This window comes from Pristiophorus japonicus, chromosome 1 (assembly GCF_044704955.1).
Source record: "Pristiophorus japonicus isolate sPriJap1 chromosome 1, sPriJap1.hap1, whole genome shotgun sequence".
Taxonomy (NCBI): Eukaryota; Metazoa; Chordata; class Chondrichthyes; family Pristiophoridae; genus Pristiophorus; species Pristiophorus japonicus.
In genome coordinates, this window is record NC_091977.1 from 456,803,271 (window position 1) to 456,826,088 (window position 22,818).

The 22,818-nt window shown below is 44.4% G+C and overlaps 1 protein-coding gene across 1 annotated transcript in view; it reads right to left on the reverse strand.

Annotated features, from left to right (window-relative positions):
• Nucleotides 1-22,818, reverse strand: part of cngb3.1 (cyclic nucleotide gated channel subunit beta 3, tandem duplicate 1) — a 283,664-nt gene that overhangs the window by 54,966 nt on the left and 205,880 nt on the right. The window contains exons 12-13 of the mRNA XM_070886506.1: nt 20,754-20,837; nt 2,778-2,896 (exon numbers count right to left, since the gene is read on the reverse strand). Of these exons, the coding sequence (XP_070742607.1) occupies nt 2,778-2,896; nt 20,754-20,837 (203 nt within the window). The remainder of the gene's footprint in view (nt 1-2,777; nt 2,897-20,753; nt 20,838-22,818) is intronic.

Here is a 22,818-nt window from a genome sequence, read left to right on the forward strand (position 1 = left end):
ACACCAGCTGCACATTGATGGAGTGGAAGTCCTTGTGCTTTGCAAATACTCCTAGTTAATCTCGGAGTTGCCAGATTGCCATGTGTGTGCAGTTGATGATGCCTTGCAGCTTTTCGAAGCCAGCCAGAGCCACAATTCCAAGCACCACTCATTTTGACAGGCGTCATCTCAGGCGAAGTTCACATAATTGCTGGCTCTGGCCAACAACCAATCAGTCACCTACTTTATGCATTTGTGTACCGCTAACTGCAAGATCCTGGATATGTCTCCGGCAAAACTCTGGGAGGAGCTGGAGGCAAATATTGGGGGTGGTGGTCGCTTTGACAGCCACTGGTAACGTGTGGCCACCAGGTCCAGCAGGAGGCTTCTCGGAGGCAGCAGATATCTGCCACCACCAGACACAACAACCTGAGCCTCCTGAAACACTGCTGTTTGGACATGTCAAGGAAGCTCAGCCTCTGCCTGTGCACCCTGTGTCACGGGTAGTGCCTCCTGCGAGCTGCACTCTTCTGCTGCTCTATTCTCTGCTGTAGTTCTCTCAACAGCAGGCTGCTGCTGCTTATATTGCTCCTCATCGTAGGTCCAATCTAAGGCAGCCAAGGAGCCACCCATCCTGATGTGATCCAGAAAACCTTCAAAGTGTAGACCGTAAACTCTCATCAAAAGTACTGTGAACAAACCTTTTCCCACTAATATGTAAGAAAGCAGCTGTGAGCATTGAGTAGTTATTGCAGCATTTGCAGCAGTTTTAATCAGCCCCGTGAATTATTGTTGTGTTCTCACCTTGCTTTCATGTCTGAGTTTCAGAAAGCCCGCAAATCCCGTGGATGAGGTGTTAAAGTTAAAAGTGCATTGAAATGTCGCTCCAATTGACGTATCGCTCGCATTTACCAGCTTTAACCCCCCCAACTAAACCCACTCACTTCTACATGTTAAAATTCCTCGATTTCACTTCCTGTCCCTTTTCCTACCTGTCAAAAGTTCTGCCAAAGGGTTGAATCCTTATTATCCACTCACATGTGGGCAGCCCATGTAAATGCTGGGAAATACATATCCCCTCTCATTTGTGCTGGGTTACCAAAACCATCAGAAAAAGGAGGTGGGGATTTAAAAATTGTTTTAATGTAATTCCCATGGCCCTGTAGACCCACTTATGCTGTGGCAAGCAGCTTCAGGGAATTTCCTCCATCCCATTCAAAATAAGCACATTTGAAGCAGTAATATGTAAATTCCCCTGCCCCAGGATATTGGCCGCGGTAAAAAACATATCCATGGGGCAGTTCTGTCGTGCCCCAAATTTGCCTCGAAGGTTTCCCTGGAAATTCTGCACCAATGTGTTCAAATGTCATTGTTTTTGTCTTGTATCTCACACTACTGTATATAACTGTATCTTACCACGCTATACATGACTGTAACTAGATATGATCTGTAACCACAAGCATACTTTAGCACCAGGGGTGCACTTGCAGGAGACACTGCATACCTGTTCCACACAGGTATATAAAGGCAGGTCTCAGGCAAGTGTGGCTCTCGAGAGCTGTGAAATAAAGGTTCAGGTCCAGAGTGACCTTGACTTCAGCATGTGTCTCATAGAAACATAGAAACATAGAAAATAGGTGCAGGAGTAGGCCATTCGGCCCTTCTAGCCTGCACCGCCATTCAATGAGTTCATGGCTGAACATTCAACTTCAGTACCCCATTCCTGCTTTCTCACCATACCCCTTGATCCCCCTAGTAGTATAAGTCTGTACTGCAGGGTCAGGACTTTACAATTTTAATATTGTCTAATCTTGAAAAACATTTCATGAACTATTTTGGGCTGGTGTAGTTTTGTCATTGGGGTAAAATTTGTGGTTGCAGGCTTCCCGCAGGCGAACTTACCTGGTGGTCTGGGAGGTTCAGTGACTTGCGGTCCTGGGCCTCTATGCGTAGGCCTAAATAGATGGCCACATATTCCAGGTGCGCATGCGGTTTGCACATGCCCCTGAGATCACGTGGGCCGACCCAACTAATGAAAGTGGGAGGATCCCCATTCATACTTTTGGTGAGTTCTGTTTTTACAGAGTTGCCATAAGTATGAATGGGAATACCCCCAAAAATATATAAACACATGAAATAAATTTAACGGAGGAGAGAGAGCGTGGTGACGCACACATGCTGTGACATCACCACCACTCCACCGCTGATTGACAGTGGCGGAGTTCCGCTCCCAACCCAAATTCAGTCCCTCAACCTGATTTCCTGTTGATCTCCCGCTCCCATTATGACTGACTTCTGGTGGGACTTTGAAAAAATGTCAACATCCTGAAAATCGATCCTACTCATGGAGCCCAGCGGTAAAACCAGGTAAATACTCATAGGTGTGCCAGCTTTCTGGCATACCTGAATTTTGGCTCCAGTGTTTTTAATATGTAAATGTGTGAAAAAAAAATATTTTTTGATTTTTTAAAAAACTGTTATGCCTGATAAAAGCTTTTACAAGCATAAGAATTTCAAGGGTATTGACTGGCAGAAGTTGGACAAATAGCCCATCTCTCTGCCTGTGGATGCCCTTTTCTGTCAGATTCATATGATCTGTCAAGAGGATTTTTGACAGATCACAAGTTCCGGGTTTCGGTGCATGCGCAGTGTATGCCTGAATCCAGAACTTGCAGGACCCCCATACACACCTCATACACACCTGCGGGGGCCGCAAGTTGAGGCCCAATTCTGATAAAATGTATTTATTTATTAATTTATTAGTGTTAATCAATTCTGTCCTGAAACAGCCACATTACCTGATTTCGCCAAATACAGATCCGGCCTTCAAGGTAACCAGAATCTTTTTACCATCAGGTCCACCAAGTACTTGGACCTGTCCTGACTTGATGATGTACATTTCCTTGCCTATATCTCCCTGAAATACACAACATGGGGTTAAGAGTCATTTCATACTGTCACAAATGTAATGTCTCTTGCGACTAGAACCTCCACTTTTGTGCTTATCACCCAAAAATGGGCGTTATTTCCGGCATGGGCGGTAAAAAAGGGCTTTAAGATCACCGGCTTCTCGCCGATTCTCTAAACATCTAGTTTACATTTTTGAAAATGGGCGTTACCGCGAGTGATATCAAATGGGCGGTAGCGTTACAATTTTTTGACCTTCTGCCATAAAATGTGGCCGTCCTTAGCAATGGCATGGCAACGCTCAATTCCCGCGATTCTGGAGGTCAAAGGTCACCATAACATGCGCAGAAGAGGAGACAGAGAGAGAGGGAGCTCAGAGGCACTGAAGGCGTGGCTGGGTGTGGTGTGGCTGCTTTGGGAGGAAGGAGGGAGACTTTAGAGCTTCACAGCAAGTAGGCAAACAAAAATTAGGTGTTACCGCCACATATTTGACTAAATTTGCCCTATAATGGAGGGAGAGGAGGAGGCATCACAGCATGCTGTGGAGACTAATGCTGGAGAGAGCAGTGAGGTGGGAGAGGAGCACATGACAGATGAGAGCAAGGACCAAGATCCTGCTTCTACATCAGAGAAGGTTTCCCCACTTGGCACCCCCCGCTCCCATACCCGTGCAACCCATGCATCTTCCATCATCTGCCCCTATGAGGCACCGGCTGAGGAGCTCCTCGGCCAGGCGCCATGGAGCAAGGAGCGGAAGGGGTAGAGGTGGGGAGAAACAGGGGAGGGGGGAAGGAAAGTGAGGTGCATGTGCGCCGGTGATGGCTGTATTATATCTCCACCTGGGTGTATGAAATTTGTTGCAATGTATAGGGGCTGGGGACCATGCTCCTGCTTTGTCTTTGTATTCTGTGTTGCTGGACATGTTGAACATGTGATTTATGTCAATGGTGGAAAAAGTTGGGTGTGGGCGGGGGTTGGGTGTTATTGGCTGTGATACTTATGATTTCAGACCAATGTTGGTATTAAACCTTTGTTATTGAACATAACCTTGCTGTGCATTGTCTCAGATAGCTGGACCATTACATAGTGATGATTCTTTACCATGAAAGGGTTAAATACAATTTAACTTCAATCAGCGTAAACTTTAACTGGCACCAAGATGATGGGCACCATTGATGTCTGAGCTGCACACACACAGCAGTGTGTCAGCATTGTCACTCACATCAGTGCTCTTTCAGGCAAATCTTTCCAATATTAAATCCCACTCTTACGTGAGGAGTTAACAAATGTCAGCCACACCGCTGGCGTTCGTTCTGGTTAGTTCCACTTTTTGTGGGCGGTTTTTTGAGCGAGTGATATTGTGGGCGATATGTGTGTGAGGTGGTGAAATTGATGATGGGTGATCTCCATGGCCGCCAGTTTGGGTAAATATGCTCTTTACGACAAAAAACAGTGGGCGGGCGTTAACGTTGAATCTCGGCGTTAATTCCGTGCGGAAATTAACGCTGGCCGATATTATGGGCGTTGAATTCGCCCATTCTGCTGATTCCGCCGAAAAAAAGTGGACGGGCGGTGATATTTTTCCTCAGCATTAAGCCCATTGGGAAAATAACGTTTGGCGATAAGTCTCCTAAAAAATGGGTGATATATGAGCGTTATACGTCATTTCAACGGTAATATGGGCCTTAAGTGGGCGTTAAGCATGCAAAAAAAGTGGAGGTTCTAGCTCATGCTTTCTTATGTTGAAGACCTGCAATTATAGTTGGCTCAGTCTTGGCTCTGAGTCAGAAGTTTGCGGGTTCAAACCCTATTTCAGGTCCTGAGCATATGATAGAGAATTCAAACAGGCTGCATTTAGACAGGCTGTGAAAAAAACACAGGCCACATTGCATTAAGTCATCAATCAACTTGACATTTTCGGACCTTGGGTAGCGAGCCAATTAAAACGTTAAAAGACTTTCAATTGAGCCAATAAGGTCAAAGAAGGCAAGTTCTTTTCTGTAAATTGATCCAGGTATAAATACAGCCATTTTGACCATGTGGTTTCAGTAAGACAAAGAAACTGGCAATCAGCCAGCAGCTTGTTACTCTCTGCCAAGATTAAAAAGTTAAAACTACCATCGGAGTTCGTATTCATTGGAAATTAAGAGATCAAACAATTTTGGCGCTGCGAACAGGATCGCTGAGGAAAGAAACTGAAATTTGGACATCGGACCTACATACTGAGGTAAGGACACCTCTTTTTCAAAAAAAAGTCCTCGGTCAAAAGTCTAAATTCGCCTCTCCTTCTACGTGATTCCGAAAGCCTCCGGTTTGCGAACCCTCCGGTTGGTAGTCGGCTCGAAGTCCCATAGACGTCTAAACTTCGGCAGTGTGTTAGTTAATTAATCACCGACCTATTGATCGGCTAGCAAGCCTATGACTCGAGACCCCAGTAAAGAATTCAGTATAATGGCAGCAGGAGATAAGAACAAAGAATTGCCGACAACTGTTAAAGGTGGGCAGGCACCACCTGAAGTTTCGCTAGATTTAATTCTCGAACAGTTGAAAGAATACATAGAGCAACAATTCAACTTATCTAAAACCTGTATTAAGATCGAACAAAAGTACGGAACCTCCAAAGGACAATGGTCCTAGGTCGAGATTAAAAGGGTCTGGGGAAAAACGACCCGTATGAAAAATAAAGAGCGAACTAGATGGTCCCTAGTGGTTATGGGCCAGATCCGAAACTGGAATGAAATTATAATGCGTTCCCAACATGATCGAGAACTGACCAGTACAAAGGATCAATTGCAAGCTGTTTGTGCACAGCTGCGACAGAAAAAGCTTGAACTTGCAAAGCTGGAAGCGGAAGTTAAAGATCTTAAAGGTGAAATTAAAGAATGGAAAAAATCATTAGGTCAAGAGACAGTAATAGGAAAAGAAAAATGTATTGATCACTTCCCAGGGTATCCATGTTTGGATAAATTAAAAGCGCAAACCCGAAGACACAACCGAGGAATAGATACGGTTTCTGAATCCTCCGACAATACAGTGTCGGAGGATGATGAAGAATTAGGGGTGTGCTTTGCCCCGTTTAAAAAAAGACGAGTTGTAGTCAAATCAGAAGAGACTGCGGATGAGGGCGGAACCAAAAAAACAAAGAGAAGGGTGTATGGAGAATACTTAGTTCATGCTCCGGCAGACCCAGAGAAAATTGATAAATGGTCCAAGGAAATGCCCAATCCAAAGAAAGGGGGAGTAAAAACGTGGGACCAATTGGACCGCTTAAGAAATATATATCAACTTCATCCCTGGGACGGAGTACAAATTTTGACCATAATGGTGCCAAAAACACAGGGAAAAAAATTGCACGACAAGGTAGATGAAGCTTTGGGGCAGAATGAGCAAGAATTAGACGCAGGATGGGAGGCGATTAAACACTGGCTGCAAGCCTTCAGTCCAGCTAAGACAGACTGGGGAAAAATTGCAGCTTGCCAACAGAAAGGAACAGAGGAGGTCCTGGAGTATGACGAGCGGTTTAGATGCACGTGGCTAGAACATTCGGGTATGAATAATACGGATGAGGAAATGGATGAACAAGCGTTTGGACCCCTGAAAGCAGCTTTCGTGGCAGGTCTAAAGCCAGAACTGTCCAAAATGCTTAAGGTAGTGTTACCGGACTGGGAAGGTAGAGGAACTACCTTTGCAGCATTGGTGGATCGATGTAACCAATTAGATCGGGATATGGGAGCTAAAGTCCGAGCTGTACAGGCTCCCAGGATTCCGATAAACAAACAGTCATTAGGAAAATTACCCGGAAAATGTCATTATTGTGGGAAAGAAGGTCACTGGGCCAAGACGTGCAGGGCAAAACAGCAAGGTCGTGGCTGGGGAAGAGGACGCAGCCAGGGATACAATTCAGCCAACAAACCAGGCTTGTCACAAGATAACGACCTCATAGAAGCATTTAAGCAACTGACAATACAACAACAGAAGGAGTTACTTGGGATAGCAAAAAACGATTAGAGCCCACCCTGGCCCCCCTCCTCGCACTAATACAACAAAGGGGAGATGGGCTATATATAACTGTGAGGGTGGGCGATAAGGATGTGGACTGTCTTTTAGACACAGGGGCGGAATTAACATGCTTACCCCTACAATATGGAGACTTTTTGCCGTTGGATGGTAGGGCACGTACAGCCTATGGAGTTGGGGGCCATAAAATGGAAATTAAAAGGACAACACCGGTACTTATAGGGCTGGGTCCACATGAACTAACCACACCGGTCTGGATAGGCCCAGTAGATCAACCCCTTTTGGGAATGGACGTTCTAATCCAAATAGATTCATCGTTGCATTTCGAGGATGGTTGGGTGACATGGTCAATTAGAACTTTGAAGAAAGAAGAATTGAAGGAACACCCGATATGGGCGAAAGAACGATTGTGGCCTACTCCAGATGGAGCCTGCATAATTTACCGGGACCAAGCCTCCATGCACTAAACAGTATCCCATCAGTCCAACTGCCATCGCGGGTATCTTACCGGTTATTCAGCAATTGGAGAAACAAGGGGTGCTTATTAAAACGCATAGCTCCTCCAATAGCCCCGTGTGGCCGGTACAGAAATCTAATGAGACTTGCCGTTTGACTGTCGATTATAGGAAAGCTAACCAGTGTATTGATCAAAAAGCTCCTTTGGTCGCAGATCCCTCCACCATTTTTAATGCCCTCAAACCGGAACATAAATATTTCTCGGTTATAGATATGGCCAATGGATTTTGGTCGGTGCCTCTGGCACCGGAGGTTCGACAGTGGTTTGCTTTCACTGTCCAAGGACAACAGTATATTTGGACCCGGTTACCGCAGGGTTGCCACAACAGCCCTACGGTATTCCACATGGCTTTACAAAGCCATTTGCGAGAATTACCTCCCCTGTCATCCACAGTCATCCAATATGTAGACGATATCCTGCTAGCTTCAAACACGGAAGAACAGCATGAACAAGATTTACGAGCTTTGCTGGATCACCTTCGGCTGAAAGGACATAAAGCCAGCATCGACGAAACACAAATATCCCAAGAAGAGGTTATATACCTGGGACAAAAGATTTCACAAGGAAAGAGAGAACTTACCCAGGATAGAACTGCAGCCATCCGGGCTGCTAAAAAACCCACCACTATTCAGGAACTAAGGTCTTTTTTGGGATTGTGTACCTTTAACAGAAATTGGATTGACTCCTTCACACAGCTTGCTCAGCCACTGAATGATATTTTAAAGGGGAAACGTGCCTCTAAAGAAGCCATCACCCTCACTAAAGAACAGCAAGAGGCCTTCCTGAGTTGGAAAAAGGCTTTGTGTTCGGCACCGGCTCTGGGAATCCCCGACAGTGGTAAGCCATTTACCCTGTTTGTTCATGAGAAAGAAGGATATATGACAGCTATACTGACACAAGAACATGGGGATCGGCAAAGACCTATTGGCTATTATTCGGCAAAACTGGATGCGGTAGCCCTCGGATGGGGAAGTTGCCTAAGGGCCATGGAAGCTACATGTCGAGCGGTAATGATCACTGCGGGTCTAGTCCTCGACCAAAAGCTGATTGTCAAGTGTCCCCATACCGTACACGCTTTGCTGTCTATGAATAGAATGTCTCAGGTGACAGCAGCAAGATGGACCCGCTGGACAGCAGTTTTGGAAGCTCCTAATCTCCATATCGTCCGGGCCAGCCCAGTTAATCCCGCAACTATGCTCCCGATGTCAGAATCGAGGGAGCAAGAGGGGGAGAATGTGAAGAGCATGACTGCGTGGAGATTTTAAAAGAAACAGAAGAAGCAGCCTTAGCAGCAGAGGAGCCTCTGCACAACCCAGACCTCATCCTGTTTACAGATGGTTCCTCCTTTGTTAACAATGGTACCAGAAAAGCAGGATGGGCAGTTCCAACCTTATATGAGGTAGTGGCAAAAGGACGTTTACCCTCAGGAACGTCAGCACAACAGGCAGAGTTACAGGCCCTGTCAGAAGCATGTCGAATAGCAGAAGGACAGACAGCTAATGTCTACACAGATTCGCGTTATGCTTTTGGAGTCGCTCACGACTTTGGTATGTTATGGCGGAAAAGAGGATTCCTCACTGCTGCTGGTACACCTATCCGAAATGGAAAAGAAGTCCGAGACTTACTGGAGGCCATACAATTACCTCAGGAAGTGTCCATCCTGAAGTGTAAGGCCCATACCAAGGAAAATACCACAGAAGCACAGGGAAATGCCCTAGCCGACCAGGCAGCTAAAGATGCCGCCTCACAGGGCGTTCCTCCAGAAGAACCAACACAGATGTGCAGATTGAAAGCACTCAGGACTCTGACACGAGACCTTCAAACAATGCAAGGCGAGTGCTCCCGAGAGGAAAAATGGACATGGATTGAGGCAGGAATTAAGCTATGCGAAGATGGTGTCTGGAGACAAAGAGTTACCGACAAGCCAGTCGTGTCACAAGCGCTTATGCCATTTTTAGCCCAACAGATCCACTCATGGGGAAACTTAGCCTCACAACAGATGACGGCACGGTTCCAGAAAAGCTGGTGGGGTCGGGGATTTAAAAAACATGTCCAGCTGGTAACAGACCGCTGTGTGGTCTGCCAGAAAAATAATTCTGGACCCATCACGGTAATGCCCCAACTGAGGCCCCCTGCCCCTGTCGGACCATTCCAGCATCTGCAGGTTGATTATATATCCCTTCCTTCATGCCAAGGATACACTAACATTCTTGTCATGGTCGACAGATTCTCTAGATGGGTAGAAGCTGTCCCAACTAAAAGAGCCACAGCCAATCACATTGCAAAGGTCTTGTGTAAGGATTACATTCCCCGATGGGGAGTCCTGAGTAGCATTGACTCAAATCAGGGAACACACTTCACAGGTGCTGTCTGCCAAGAAGTCTGTAGGTTACTGAACATTACGTGGGATTTACACTGTCCTTATCATCCACAATCATCAGGACAAGTAGAGCGAATGAATCGAACTCTGAAACAACGGCTTGCCAAATATCACCAAGAAGGAACACCATGGCCCCAGGCACTACCAATAGTGCTATGTAGCATTAGGGCAACCCGGAACAGAACTACAGGTTTAAGCCCATTTGAAATTATAACAGGAAGACCCATGTCGCTGCCAGGAACTATCGATTTACGGAAAGCTGATGTTCACTTAATGAGTGACACTTGGTTATCATACTGTCAGAATTTAACCAATGCTATTAGTTCTGTTTCCCGACAGGTATCGGCAGCTTGGGGTAATCCACCCGAAGGAGGACACGACATCATCCCGGGAGTCTGGGTCTATGTGAAAAAGTTGCATAAAGAACCTTTGGGTGCCAAGTGGGAGGGACCTTATCAAGTGTTATTGACCACCCAGGCAGCTGTTAAAGTCCAAGGAAAGAAAGCCTGGATCCACGCTTCACACGTTAAACGAGCACCCATAACTGAAGCTGAAATCTAATAAGGACAATTACTTTTCGCGAAAATGTATAAATTTACTGTAGTATTGATTGTAGGTATTCTAGGCATAGGTCTACTTCTTACTAGCCGACCCTCTGCACCAAAGGGAAATAGTAGGGTAGCAAGGGAATTACATGTAAATACCTTTTACTTTTATATTGTTTGTTTATGTTGATTAAATGTTGTTGCGACCAGGCGGCTGTAGCTGCTGTCCCGCAGGTGAGACACCTTGCAGGTCCCAGCAGACCATCTGTACGTGGCACAGGGGTATGTTATGCTTAAGGAAAGGTGGTTTACTGGTTGAATTAAGATATTGATTTGGATTAAATTGGAATAAGGTTAATTAACTTACTAAAACCAGACTTCCATTGTGGCCACGATGGAACTCGGGTTGGTGTAAATTTGTGTGGAAGCTACTCGTCCGGACATGTGGCGAAACACATCAACAAATTTTAGAAGGAAACTCTATTAACATGTATGAAATTATTTTGTGGAATGTTTAACCAGTGATACCTGATGTTTTAGGATTCAGTTTGTGAAAGAATCAAAGGGGGGATTGATAGAGAATTCAAACAGGCTGCATTTAGATAGGCTGTGAAAAAAACACAGGCCAAATTGCATTAAGTCATCAATCAACTTGACATTTTCGGACCTTGGGTAGCGAGCCAATTAAAACGTTAAAAGACTTTCAATTGAGCCAATAAGGTCAAAGAAGGCGAGTTCTTTTCTGTAAATTGATCCAGGTAGAAATACAGCCATTTTGACCATGTGGTTTCAGTAAGACAAAGAAACTGGCAATCATCCAGCAGCTTGTTACTCTCTGCCAAGATTAAAAAGTTAAAACTACCATCAGAGTTCGTATTTCATTGGAAATTAAGAGATCTAACAGCACATAATCCAGGATGATACGTCAGTAGTATAGAGAGAATGCTGCATTGTCAGAGGTGCTGTTGGTGTAAAAGATCCAATAGCACTTATTTGAAGAAGTGTTGGGTATTCCATTGGTCTCCAGGCCAACATTCACCCCTCATCCGATACCGCCATAAAAACAGATTAACTGGTAATTTAACACATTGCTGTTTGTGGGACTTTGCTGTGCACACATTGGCTGCCCATGTTTGTCTACAAAAAATGGCTATCAGTAATTAATTGACCCTGAAGCACTTTCATACATCTTGAAAATGTGAAAGTTTGGAACATAGGAACAGGACTGGGCCATTTAGCCCCTCGATCCTGTTCTGCCATTCAATAAGGTCATGGCTGATTTGTGACCTAACTCCATATAACTGCCTTTACCTCATATTCCATAATATCTTTTATCAACAAATATGTATCACTCTCAGATTAAAAATTAACAATTGACCTTGAATCAAATGCTGTTTGTGAAAGAGAGTTCCAAACTTCTCCCACCCTTTCTCTTCTAACTTTGCTCCTATAAAGCCTGGCTCTAATTTTTAGACTATGTCTCCAGTCCTAGACTCCCCAACCAGCGTAGAAAGTTTCTCTCAATCTACCCTATAAGTTCCCCATAATATCTTGAAAATTTTGATCAATCACCCCATAACCTTCTAAATTGCAGGGAATACAACCCTAGTTTGTGTAATTGCTCCTCGTAATTTAACTCTTAGAGTACAGGTATAATTCTGGTAAATCTATGCTGCACTCCCTCCAAAGCCAAAATACCCTTCCTATGGTTTGGTATCCAGAACTGCTCACATTACTCCGGATGTGGTCTAACCAGGGCTTTGTCTAGTAGTAGCATAACTTCTACCCCCTTTTATTCTCGACCTCTAGATAAAAATTCCAGCATTCCAATAGCCTTTTTGATTATTTTCTGTACCTATCCATTACATTTTAATGACCTATCTACACGGGCCCCAAGTTTATTTGGACCTCCACTGTTTCTAACTTTTCACCATTTAGAAAGTACTCTGTTCTATCTGTTTTACATCCAAAATGAATGACCTCACATTTTCCTACATTGAAATCCATTTGCCACAGTTTTGACAATGTCCTTAATATCCCTTTATAATTTTATGCTTCCATTACACTGCTTACAATACTGCCTGTCTTTGTGTGAAAGTTGCTATATAAATGCAAGTTCCTTATTCCTTTATATCCCTCAAGTAACCTGAATAAACAACAATAAAATAGAAACATAAGAAAAGATGCTGAGGCATAAAACATTTAGGCCCCGAAATTGCCCCCACCCGAAACGAGGCGCATGGACCCTGTTTCGAGTGTTTTTACCGCCGCGGTGGTTGAGGTGGCCTCTTGAGCGAAATTCCACGCTTTCTTTTTTTTTCAAGCGGACCGTAAATCGCTCATAATGGGGGTGGAAGTTTGGGTGGTGAGTACACCAGAGGGGCGAAAGTTGGTGGGGGGGGTGTAGTGACTGCTGTGATGACATCATCATGGTGCCACGTCACTACGGCTCTCCCCTTTACTTAAAGGGGAGCACCTCCGCGATGTTTTAACTTCGGTCCACTGGGTTTCGGCTGAGCCAGCGGCCTGGCACCCAAGAGGCCAAACCTGGGGGCATCAGTGTTGAGCCGACGGGTAGTCGGCCGACAAAAAAAAACATGGCAGCAGAGGCAGTGCGTCCTCCACTTTAATGGGAGCATCGTCGCCATTGCAAAAGGCCTCAGCCTCACTGGACCGTCGCGAAAAAGCTTGTTTTGACACCATCCGGCGGGCTGAAGGTTTTCATGCCGGATTTTCACCATCAGGGGGTACATCGGCAGTGTGCACTGTGATGACACACTTAGCACGGATCGGCAGCAGCAGAGCGGTGGATGGGGGGGGTAGTGGGGCGGGGATAGAGGGACATCGCTGGGATACCGCAGGAGCGGAATTTTGATAATGGCGGTCATTAAACGAAAATTCGGCGGCCATTGCACCGCAGCGTGGCCGTCGCTTTCCGGTGTTAAGAGGCCTTCAGGAAAGGGCTAATTTCGGCCCCTTAGTTCATTGCCACAGATTCCTGAGTATTGTCATTGTATATAGGTAGTTAAATGCCCAACTAGCTTTGTAAATGAGTATGGTATCAGCTGTGGCTGGTAGTACTCTCACATATGAGTCAGAAGATTGTGATTTCAAGTCCCATTCCAGAGATGTGAGCACAAAATGACAGGCCTACACTCCTGTACATAGGGAGTGCTGCACATTCGGAGGTGCCATTTTTCAGATGAGTCGTTAAACTGAGGCCCCATCTGCTCTCTCAGGTTGATGTAAAGGAACACCTGGCACTATTTCGAAGAAGAGTTCATGAGCTATCCCTGATGTCCTGGCCAATATTTATCCCTCAATTAACATTACAAAAAACAGATTATCTGGTCATTATCACATTGCTGTTTGTGGGACCTTGCTGTGCATAAATTGGCTGTTGCAAATCCTATATTACAACGGTGACTACACTTCAAAAAGTATTTCATTGCCTGTAAAATACTTTGGTATGTTCTGAGATTGTGAAAGACGCTATATAAATGCAAGTCTTTCTTTTTTAATATATTATAAATATGTTCTCTCTACAAATATAAAGCTAAAGCTGAGAAGTCATCCAGTTTTGGCATATCTGCTTTACACAAGGTAATTTTTTTACGACTTCAATACAGCATTAATCTGCAAGTTAGGCCTCAGGGCTGCATTTGAATAATGGAAACAACTTCCCAATTGTGGGTCATTCAACCTGGAACTGGAACTGTTAGAAGAACCATTAGGTCATAGTATGTAGGCCAGGCAGCTCAAATGCTAATTGATAATTTAAGGCTATGGCTTCTAGCACTGAGATAGAGGGCTCCATTTTTCCTACCAAGGCGGGAGAGAGGCGGGCGACGTCTGAGGCGGGCTGCGACCCTGCTCCTGGCTCCATGGCAGCTCCCCCTACGAATTTCCCTAGATTGGGCTTGTTATGTTCATAATAAAGTGGTGTAACTGAGTACTGCAGATGTGAGTAAGTGTGACCTTAGTTTCTTTATTCTACTCCAGAGTGCCAGTACAGCATGGGAGGCCTGCTTATATACAGTGCTTCCAAGGGATGCTGGGATCCCTTGGGACTCCAACAGGTACGCCCTCAGGTGGCGGTACAATACTGGTTACATACATAACATCATTCCCTCACAAAGTCAAAAGGACACTTATTTACAGGGTGAGACGATCTGGGGCCTTTCGCTCCCTAGTCGATTGTCTCAGTACAAATGCAGGTGTAGATGAGTTGGTTGGTTCTTCGCTGGGTTGCTGTGCAGCTGGCCTTGCTGGGCTGCTGAGTTCAGCTTCGTGGTCAACAGTGATGTCTGTTGCCACTTGTGTGTGTGTGGGAGGGTCAAAGCTGGTGGTGTCCTCTTTGGGTTGCTCGTGGCTGTCTGTGAATCGCAGTTTGATTTGGTCCAAATGCTTTCTGCACGTTAGTCCATTTGTGATTTTGACCTGAAACACCCTACTCCCTTCTTTGGCTATGACAGTGCCAGCAAGCTATTTGGGACCATGTCCATAGTTGAGTATAAACACAGGATCATTGACTTCAATATCGCGTGACAAATTTGCGCGATTGTGGTACATGCTTTGTTGATGCCATCTGTCCTCAATGTGATCATGGAGTTCAGGGTGGACAAGAGAGAGCCTTATTTTGAGCACCCTTTTCATGAGCAGCTCGGCTGGGGGAACCCCGGTGAGCGAAGGGGGTCTGGTGCAGTAGCTGAGCAGGACTCGGGACAGGTGGGTCTGCAGGGAGCCTTCCGACACACGTTTCAAGCTTTGCTTGATGGTTTGGTCTGCCCGTCCTGCCTGGCCGTTGGATGCGAGCTTGAACGGGGCAGATGTGACCTACTGAGTATTTCTAGCATTCTCTGTCTTCTCAGAGGCCTTCTTTTACCACCCAAAGCCTTGCAAGAATCCAGCAGCACTTACTGCACTCATTAACAACTTTTTAAAAATATTGCACCAATCCACTATTTCAATAAAAAAAAATTTAAGTCCAAAAGCTGAAATCCAAACTCACCTGAAAGATGTGTCCCTTTAACAAGCGCTGACAGTGTCTCTGCAGGGCTGCTTCACGCATGCTTTTCTGTGTGTATTCAGGATAATAAAAAGAGTGCAAGCCTCCAAATTAGCAGTTGTGGATAAGGGAGAACCAGTTGATGTGGTATATTTGGACTTTCAGAAGGCGTTTGACAAGGTCCCACACAAGAGATTGATGTGCAAAGTTAGAGCACATGGGATTGGGGGTAGTGTACTGACATGGATTGAGAACTGGTTGTCAGACAGGAAGCAAAGAGTAGGAGTAAATGGGTACTTTTCAGAATGGCAGGCAGTGACTAGTGGGGTACCGCAAGGTTCTGTGCTGGGGCCCCAGCTGTTTACACTGTACATTAATGATTTAGATGAGGGGATTAAATGTAGTATCTCCAAATTTGCGGATGACACTAAGTTGGGTGGCAGTGTGAGCTGCGAGGAGGATGCTGTGAGGCTGCAGAGCGACTTGGATAGGTTAGGTGAGTGGGCAAATGCATGGCAGATGAAGTATAATGTGGATAAATGTGAGGTTATCCACTTTGGTGGTAAAAACAGAGAGACAGACTATTATCTGAATGGTGACAGATTAGGAAAAGGGGAGGTGCAAAGAGACCTGGGTGTCATGGCACATCAGTCATTGAAGGTTGGCATGCAGGTGCAGCAGGCGGTTAAGAAAGCAAATGGCATGTTGGCCTTCATAGCAAGGGGGTTTGAGTACAGGGGCAGGGAGGTGTTGCTACAGTTGTACAGGGCATTGGTGAGGCCACACCTGGAGTATTGTGTACAGTTTTGGTCTCCTAACCTGAGGAAGGACATTCTTGCTATTGAGGGAGTGCAGCGAAGGTTCACCAGACTGATTCCCGGGATGGCGGGACTGACCTATCAAGAAAGACTGGATCAACTGGGCTTGTATTCACTGGAGTTCAGAAGAATGAGAGGGGACCTCATAGAAACATTTAAAATTCTGACGGGGTTAGACAGGTTAGATGCAGGAAGAATGTTCCCAATGTTGGGGAAGTCCAGAACCAGAGGTCACAGTCTAAGGATAAGGGGTAAGCCATTTAGGACCGAGATGCGGAGGAACTTCTTCACCCAGAGAGTGGTGAACCTGTGGAATTCTCTACCACAGAAAGTTGTTGAGGCCAATTCACTAAATATATTCAAAAAGGAGTTAGATGAGGTCCTTACTACTAGGGGGATCAAGGGGTATGGCGAGAAAGCAGGAATGGGGTACTGAAGTTGAATGTTCAGCCATGAACTCATTGAATGGCGGTGCAGGCTAGAAGGGCCGAATGGCCTACTCCTGCACCTATTTTCTAAATCAGACATTGCACACCGATTAATGTCACAATCTGCTTATTTAAATTTGAGAGACCACGCTGTCAACCGCATTGCTATGGCCCTTACCAAAATGATGGCCAGCATGTCCTGTGCCGGTAACAGGTCCAACAAACTGAGCAGGGACGAGCAGGTCTTAACAACACCGAGCGCATGTCTCAGGCCTCATATCAGAGTTGCTGGGCTTGGCGGATGTGCGTTGACGGCCCCGGCACCATTAAATCGCTGCTCCAGCACCTCCCCTATCCTACTCACAGCTTCCTGGTTTCTTCACCCATTTCCATTGAGTCTGACTCTGTTTCTCTCATTTGAGAATGCACCGCGGCCCTGGGAAGTATGCACACCCTCAGCACAGGGGATAGACTAGTTGCTGGGGTGCAGAGAATTGTGGGTCCTGCAGCCATCATTAGTCAACAGCTGTCCGAGACGATGCTTGCAGGGTTCCAGTGCTCCATATGTTAGCAAACACCGTTCCAATTTGGATTGGCTCTGTGAGGTCCCAAACGACTCTCCCTGTGAAGATTAACGGGCCATTCACTCATTGTTATGATTTCTTCTGCTCGTTGGGTATTGGGCTCCTTCCCCCACTCAGGCTGTCCAGCACAATGCGCGGCCCATGAATTTAAGTGCGTGGGATCTTACAGATCGCTCTGCGGCCACTTACCTTACAGGAAACATTGTTCATAGTCTTAGGATAAGGGGTCAGCCTTTTAGGACCGAGATGAGGAGAAATGTCTTCACTTAGAGTATTGTGAATCTTTGGAATTCTCTACCCAGAGGGCTGTGGATGCTTATTAGTCATTGTGTATAGATTTTAGGACACTAATGGAATCAAGGGATATGGAGATAGGGCTGGAAAGTAGAGTTGATTAACGAGTTCAGTCATGATCTTATTGAATGGTGTAGCAGGTTTGAGGGGCTGTATGGCCTATTCCTGCTCTAATTTCTTATGCTCTGATTTTCTTAAAGGTAATCAATTTAGGTGGTATAAGGCCCTGGCATGGCCTCATTGGACTAATTTATCTAATGTTCAACACATGGCAGATTTATCAGGGCTCTAGAGAAGGGCAACCAAAATGGAATATAAAAGCAGGGAAGTCTTGCTACAGCTATATAAGGTATTGGTGAGGCCACACCTGGAATATTGCGTGCAGTTTTGATTTCCATATTTACGAAAAGATATACTTGCTTTGGAGGCAGTTCAGAGAAGGTTCACTAGGTTGATTCCGGGGATGAGGGGGTTGACTAATGAGGAAAGGTTGAGTAGGTTGGGCCTCTACTCATTGGAATTCAGAGAAATGAGTGGTGACCTTAATCGAAACGTATAAGATGATGAGGAGGCTTGACAAGGTGGATGCAGAGAGGATGTTTCCACTGATGGGGGAGACTAGAACTAGAGGGCATGATCTTAGAATAAGGGGCCGCCCAATTAAAACAGAGATGAGGAGAAATTTCTTCTCTCAGAGCGTTGTAATCTGTGGAATTCGCTTACTCAGAGAGCTGTGGAAGCTGGGACATTGAATAAATTTAAGACAGAAATAGACAGTTTCTTAAATGATAAGGGGATAAGGGGTTATGGGGAGCGGGCGGGGAAGTGGAGCTGAGTCCATGATCAGATCAGCCATGATCTTATTGAATGGCAGAGCAAGCTCGAGGGGCCGATTTCTTATATTCTTATGTTATGATACCAAGTCTTTGGGCTCCTAATTGATGTGTTTGGGCTGCTTTTTTTGGTATTTGTTCCTGGGATGTGGGCACTGCTTCTTGAACCGCTGCAGTCCCTGTGGTGAAGGTACTCCCACAGTGCTATTGAGGAAGGAGTTCCAGGATTTTGATCCAGCAATGATGAAGGAACAGCGATATATTTCCAAGTCAGGATGGTGTGTGACTTGGAAGGGAACGTGGAGGTGGTGGTGTTCCCATGCGCCTGCTGCCCTTGTCCTTCTAGGTGGTAGAGGCTGCGGGTTTGGGAGGTACTGTTGAAGAAGCCTTGGCAAGTTGCTGCAGTGCATCTTGTAGATGGTGCACACTGCAGCCACAGTATTTAAGGTATTGATGGGGTGCCAATCAAGCAAGCTTCTTTGTCTTGGATGGTGGTGAACTTCGTGTGTGTTGTTGGAGCTGCACTGATCCCGGCAAATTAATTTAATTAGGGAAGCACATGCTTAATGGAGATATAATTGAGGTTTCTAAAATGATGAAGTGATTCGATTTAATTCAGTTGGATAGGATATTTGAGAAATATATGAATGGGAGAACTAGACAGCAGGCATAGAAAATAATCAGAAAAAGAGTTTCATTAGATGTTATGAATCATTCCTTTCACATTGTCATTGTCCATGGTGACAACTCAGCTGTCAGGCTGAATTTCCCAGACTTTTTCCTAAACTGGCCACAGTTGTTTTGTCTCTCCCAGGAAATTGTATGATGGGGAGTGGTTCAATAGTATATGTGGCTGCACCATGTCTGAATGGGGCAGGCTTGATGGATTAAATGTTCTTTACCCATCCTTTTTTTAATGTTCATGTAACTTTTGAGCCACCCTTTGTTATTCTGTTGTACACTTTAGAATTGCATGGTAGAGGCAGTCTGGAAGCCTATCTTTTTTATGGAATTCCTTCTTCTGTGACATCAACAAATTTGGCTCCAGAGGTATCATCAAGGGATAAGGAGACAGAAGCTGCCTCCTTTTAACCAACAGTTTTAAAATGTGAAAAGGGGTGACTGAAAGAACCTCATATATAAATATATACTTTGCAACATTTAGGATTATAGGACTATTCAGTAGAATAATTCAATTAAAGGGGCACTACATGACAAACTAGAAAATCTGAATGAAAGAAAGAAAGAAAGAACAACTTATATTTATATAGTGCCTTTCGTGACCTCAGTACATCCTACAGCACTTTACAACCAATGACGTACTTTTGAAGTGTTGTTGTAATGTGGCATCCAATTTGCACACAGTATGGTCCCACTAATAGCAATGAAATTAATGAGCAGATCACCTGGTTAAGGTGTTGCTTAAGGTATAAATGTTGGCGATACTATATAAACGATACTGGAAAATCTCCCCAACTCTTCTTTGAATATTGACGTGGAATCTTTTACAACCACCTGAGAGGGCAGATGGCGCCTCAGTTTAACATCTCATCTGAAAGATGGCACCTCCAATAGTGCAGCACTCCCTCAACACGGTATTGAAGCGCAGCTTAGATTATGTGGTTAAGTCTCTGAAATGGGACTTGAACCAACAACCTTCTCACTCAGACACTGAGCCACAGCTGACACTGTTTTTGTTTGTTTGGAAACACATGGCATGAGAATATAAACATCATTTTATGTGATACTATCATGACTGAAATAATGCATAACTCATTTGCCTCCTTGAATCAAAATAGATTTTGCCGGAAGAGTTTTGGGACAAACAGCTGTGTTTCAGCTTTTATCAACTGTTTTATCATAATTATCACGAAGCAAAGAAACATTTTTATTTAACATGAGATTATAGCAATTAAAATGACTAAAAATATAGTCCAGATTCCAGACATGAAAGGCAACCACAACCTCCATACACAAGTCTGGGGGTGAAAATAACAAACACAACAATAAAAAGTGAGATAAACAAAAAAATCTAATTTACATTATTAATAATAAATAGAAAGAAAGATTCGAAGGCTTGAATTATTTTTTGTTGCCTGTGAAATTATACATCAATTCCACTTTTCCATGAATGTATAATTATGGTTTGCAATAATTATCTGCATTGTTAGTGAAAGCTTCTGACAGTCTTTCCATTTCTCTAATTTGTGCCTATAATGTAATCAAATTCTCAGGTTTTTGCATTTACATATAATTATCAAATATTTTTGTAATGTGAGACTCAGAAGCCTAACTGTTTTTCAAGATATTTATAATTTGACTTCTGTGCTAATTCTGAACATATAACGCTACTAATGAGTGAACTATAAGTCTAACTGAATTTAATTAGGCACATTTGGGTGCAATCAACTTACTACTTGGACAGGAGAAAAATGAAGATTACCTTTTTACATACAAAATCACCAGGCAAATATACAACTGACTTCAGCTTGAGCAGCATGTCATATATCATCTGTTGGTCACAGTCCTGGAGGGATAAGGCAATACAATATTGATTAAAGCCCAATAAGATAAGCATTTTAGTGGCTTTTAGACAGCACTAAGTCTACAAATACCTGGAAAATGTTACTACTTTCTGAATTATGAATAGAACTCGAGGGTTGCTACCAACAATTCCTCCCATCCCTATGCTGTTCTTCCCAGGTGTAGGTGATGCCTATATGCATGATTTACTACAATTATATTGGTATGGGAGTTACTGACTGTGTGAAACCTTGTTTCATTGTCTTGGGGACTTTGGCATACTCTCCACCTTGCAACAGTGAATTGTTTACCTGAGGCCACTAAAACTAGTTCTAATCTAGGCCAAATAACTATATTGTCTATTGTGATTTCACCCAAGAACAAAACATGCTTGTTAAAAACCATGAACACAGGATGCAGTGTATAATAGGTTATTTATAATAATTAATTTCAGATTCTCTTGGCAAACGCTCACAACCTTTAGAAACTAAAAAGAAAACATATTGCTGATGCTACTTTGTCACTTATACTTGCTTTGAAGTACATTTATTTACACTTCAAAAGTACGCCAATGGCTGTAAAGCACTTTGAGACGTCCAGTGGTTGTGAAAGGTGCTATATAAATGCAAGTCTTTCTTTCTTTTCCAAACTTATCCAACCACAACAAATGCAACAGTCTAGAGCTGGAAGCTGATGTATATTTCACCAAGAACCGACACGTTTAAGTTTCATCATTTCACTGCAGGAAGTAACGAAGGGCTAGAATTTCCTAACAACCCGATTGCCGCCCTAAAGATCGCTAAGATTCCCAAGATTATTGCTGGCGAAAACTTCCCCCAAAAAAAGAAAAAAATCCGCCCAGCGAAAAAAATGGGCGTTGCACCCCAATTCTCGGCGAAAAAGTGGAACTTAGGGTTGATTGGGTGGTTCCTAAAGAAAATGGGCGATAAATAAAAAGTTCACCAAAAATTTATCCCGAGGCTGCGGGTTGGGCCTCGGAGAAAAACACTAAAAATATTTTTTCAAAAAACAGAACATAAAAAAAAAAATCATAAAAACAAACATTCTCAAGGCCCTTTTAACCTTAATCACCACAACAGAATTTTAAAATAATGATTAAAAACCAATTACTAACCTTTATCATGCAGAGCTACTCATGTACCGCCCAGCTCTGTTGATTCTCGTGCGTTTTTTTCCCATACTTACCTATAGCTCACCGCTGAGCTAAATATCGGCCAGTACGATCTGAGGATGGTGCACGCCGGCAGTCCGCTCCCTGAGGAACCGCCGGTGTAACTCAGTTGGGCAATTTCTCGCCGACCTGGTTATCGCCCACAATGGCCACTACCGGCCAGAAACCGGGTGGTAAGCCAATGCAATTTCTAGCCCCGAATTTCTCTGGAGCACGGCATTTCTTTATCATTAACAATAAATAGTGTGCGGCTTATAAACAAAAAGATATATTTTCAATTTGGCTTTGTTGGTTCTTAAAGTGATGAATGTCACTGCTGGAAATAAAATACTTTTGGTACCAGGTCATCATGGAGCAGTTTTAGAAGCAGAGTAAACTTACTCAACTCTGTCCCAATATTCTGCCTTACAGCCAACCTCAAAAGGACCCTTACTCTGCATATATGGTTTATTCCTTTTCTCACAATAACCATCTGTAATATATGCACCTGTGAGCATGCTTACAGGTTTGCAGAGCTGTTGACGGCCAATGCCATCGAGTCGCTAAAAGCAGAACTGGGCCCTGACTCCGTTAGGTGTGTCGAGGATGCTCAAGCACGTGAGGCGATCCTTTCCGAACTAACCCTCGTCCGGACGCCAAGCCCCAAAACCTCCCTCAGGAGCCGGTGCCTCACAACTTGAGCCTCCTCTGGGAAATCCCCTCCGTGCCTTTCAGTTCTGTGCAGAGGGGATTCCTGTATGGGCTTCTCTTGCACACTCTCCACTTTGCCATCCTCGTCTGCTGTCCGGACACA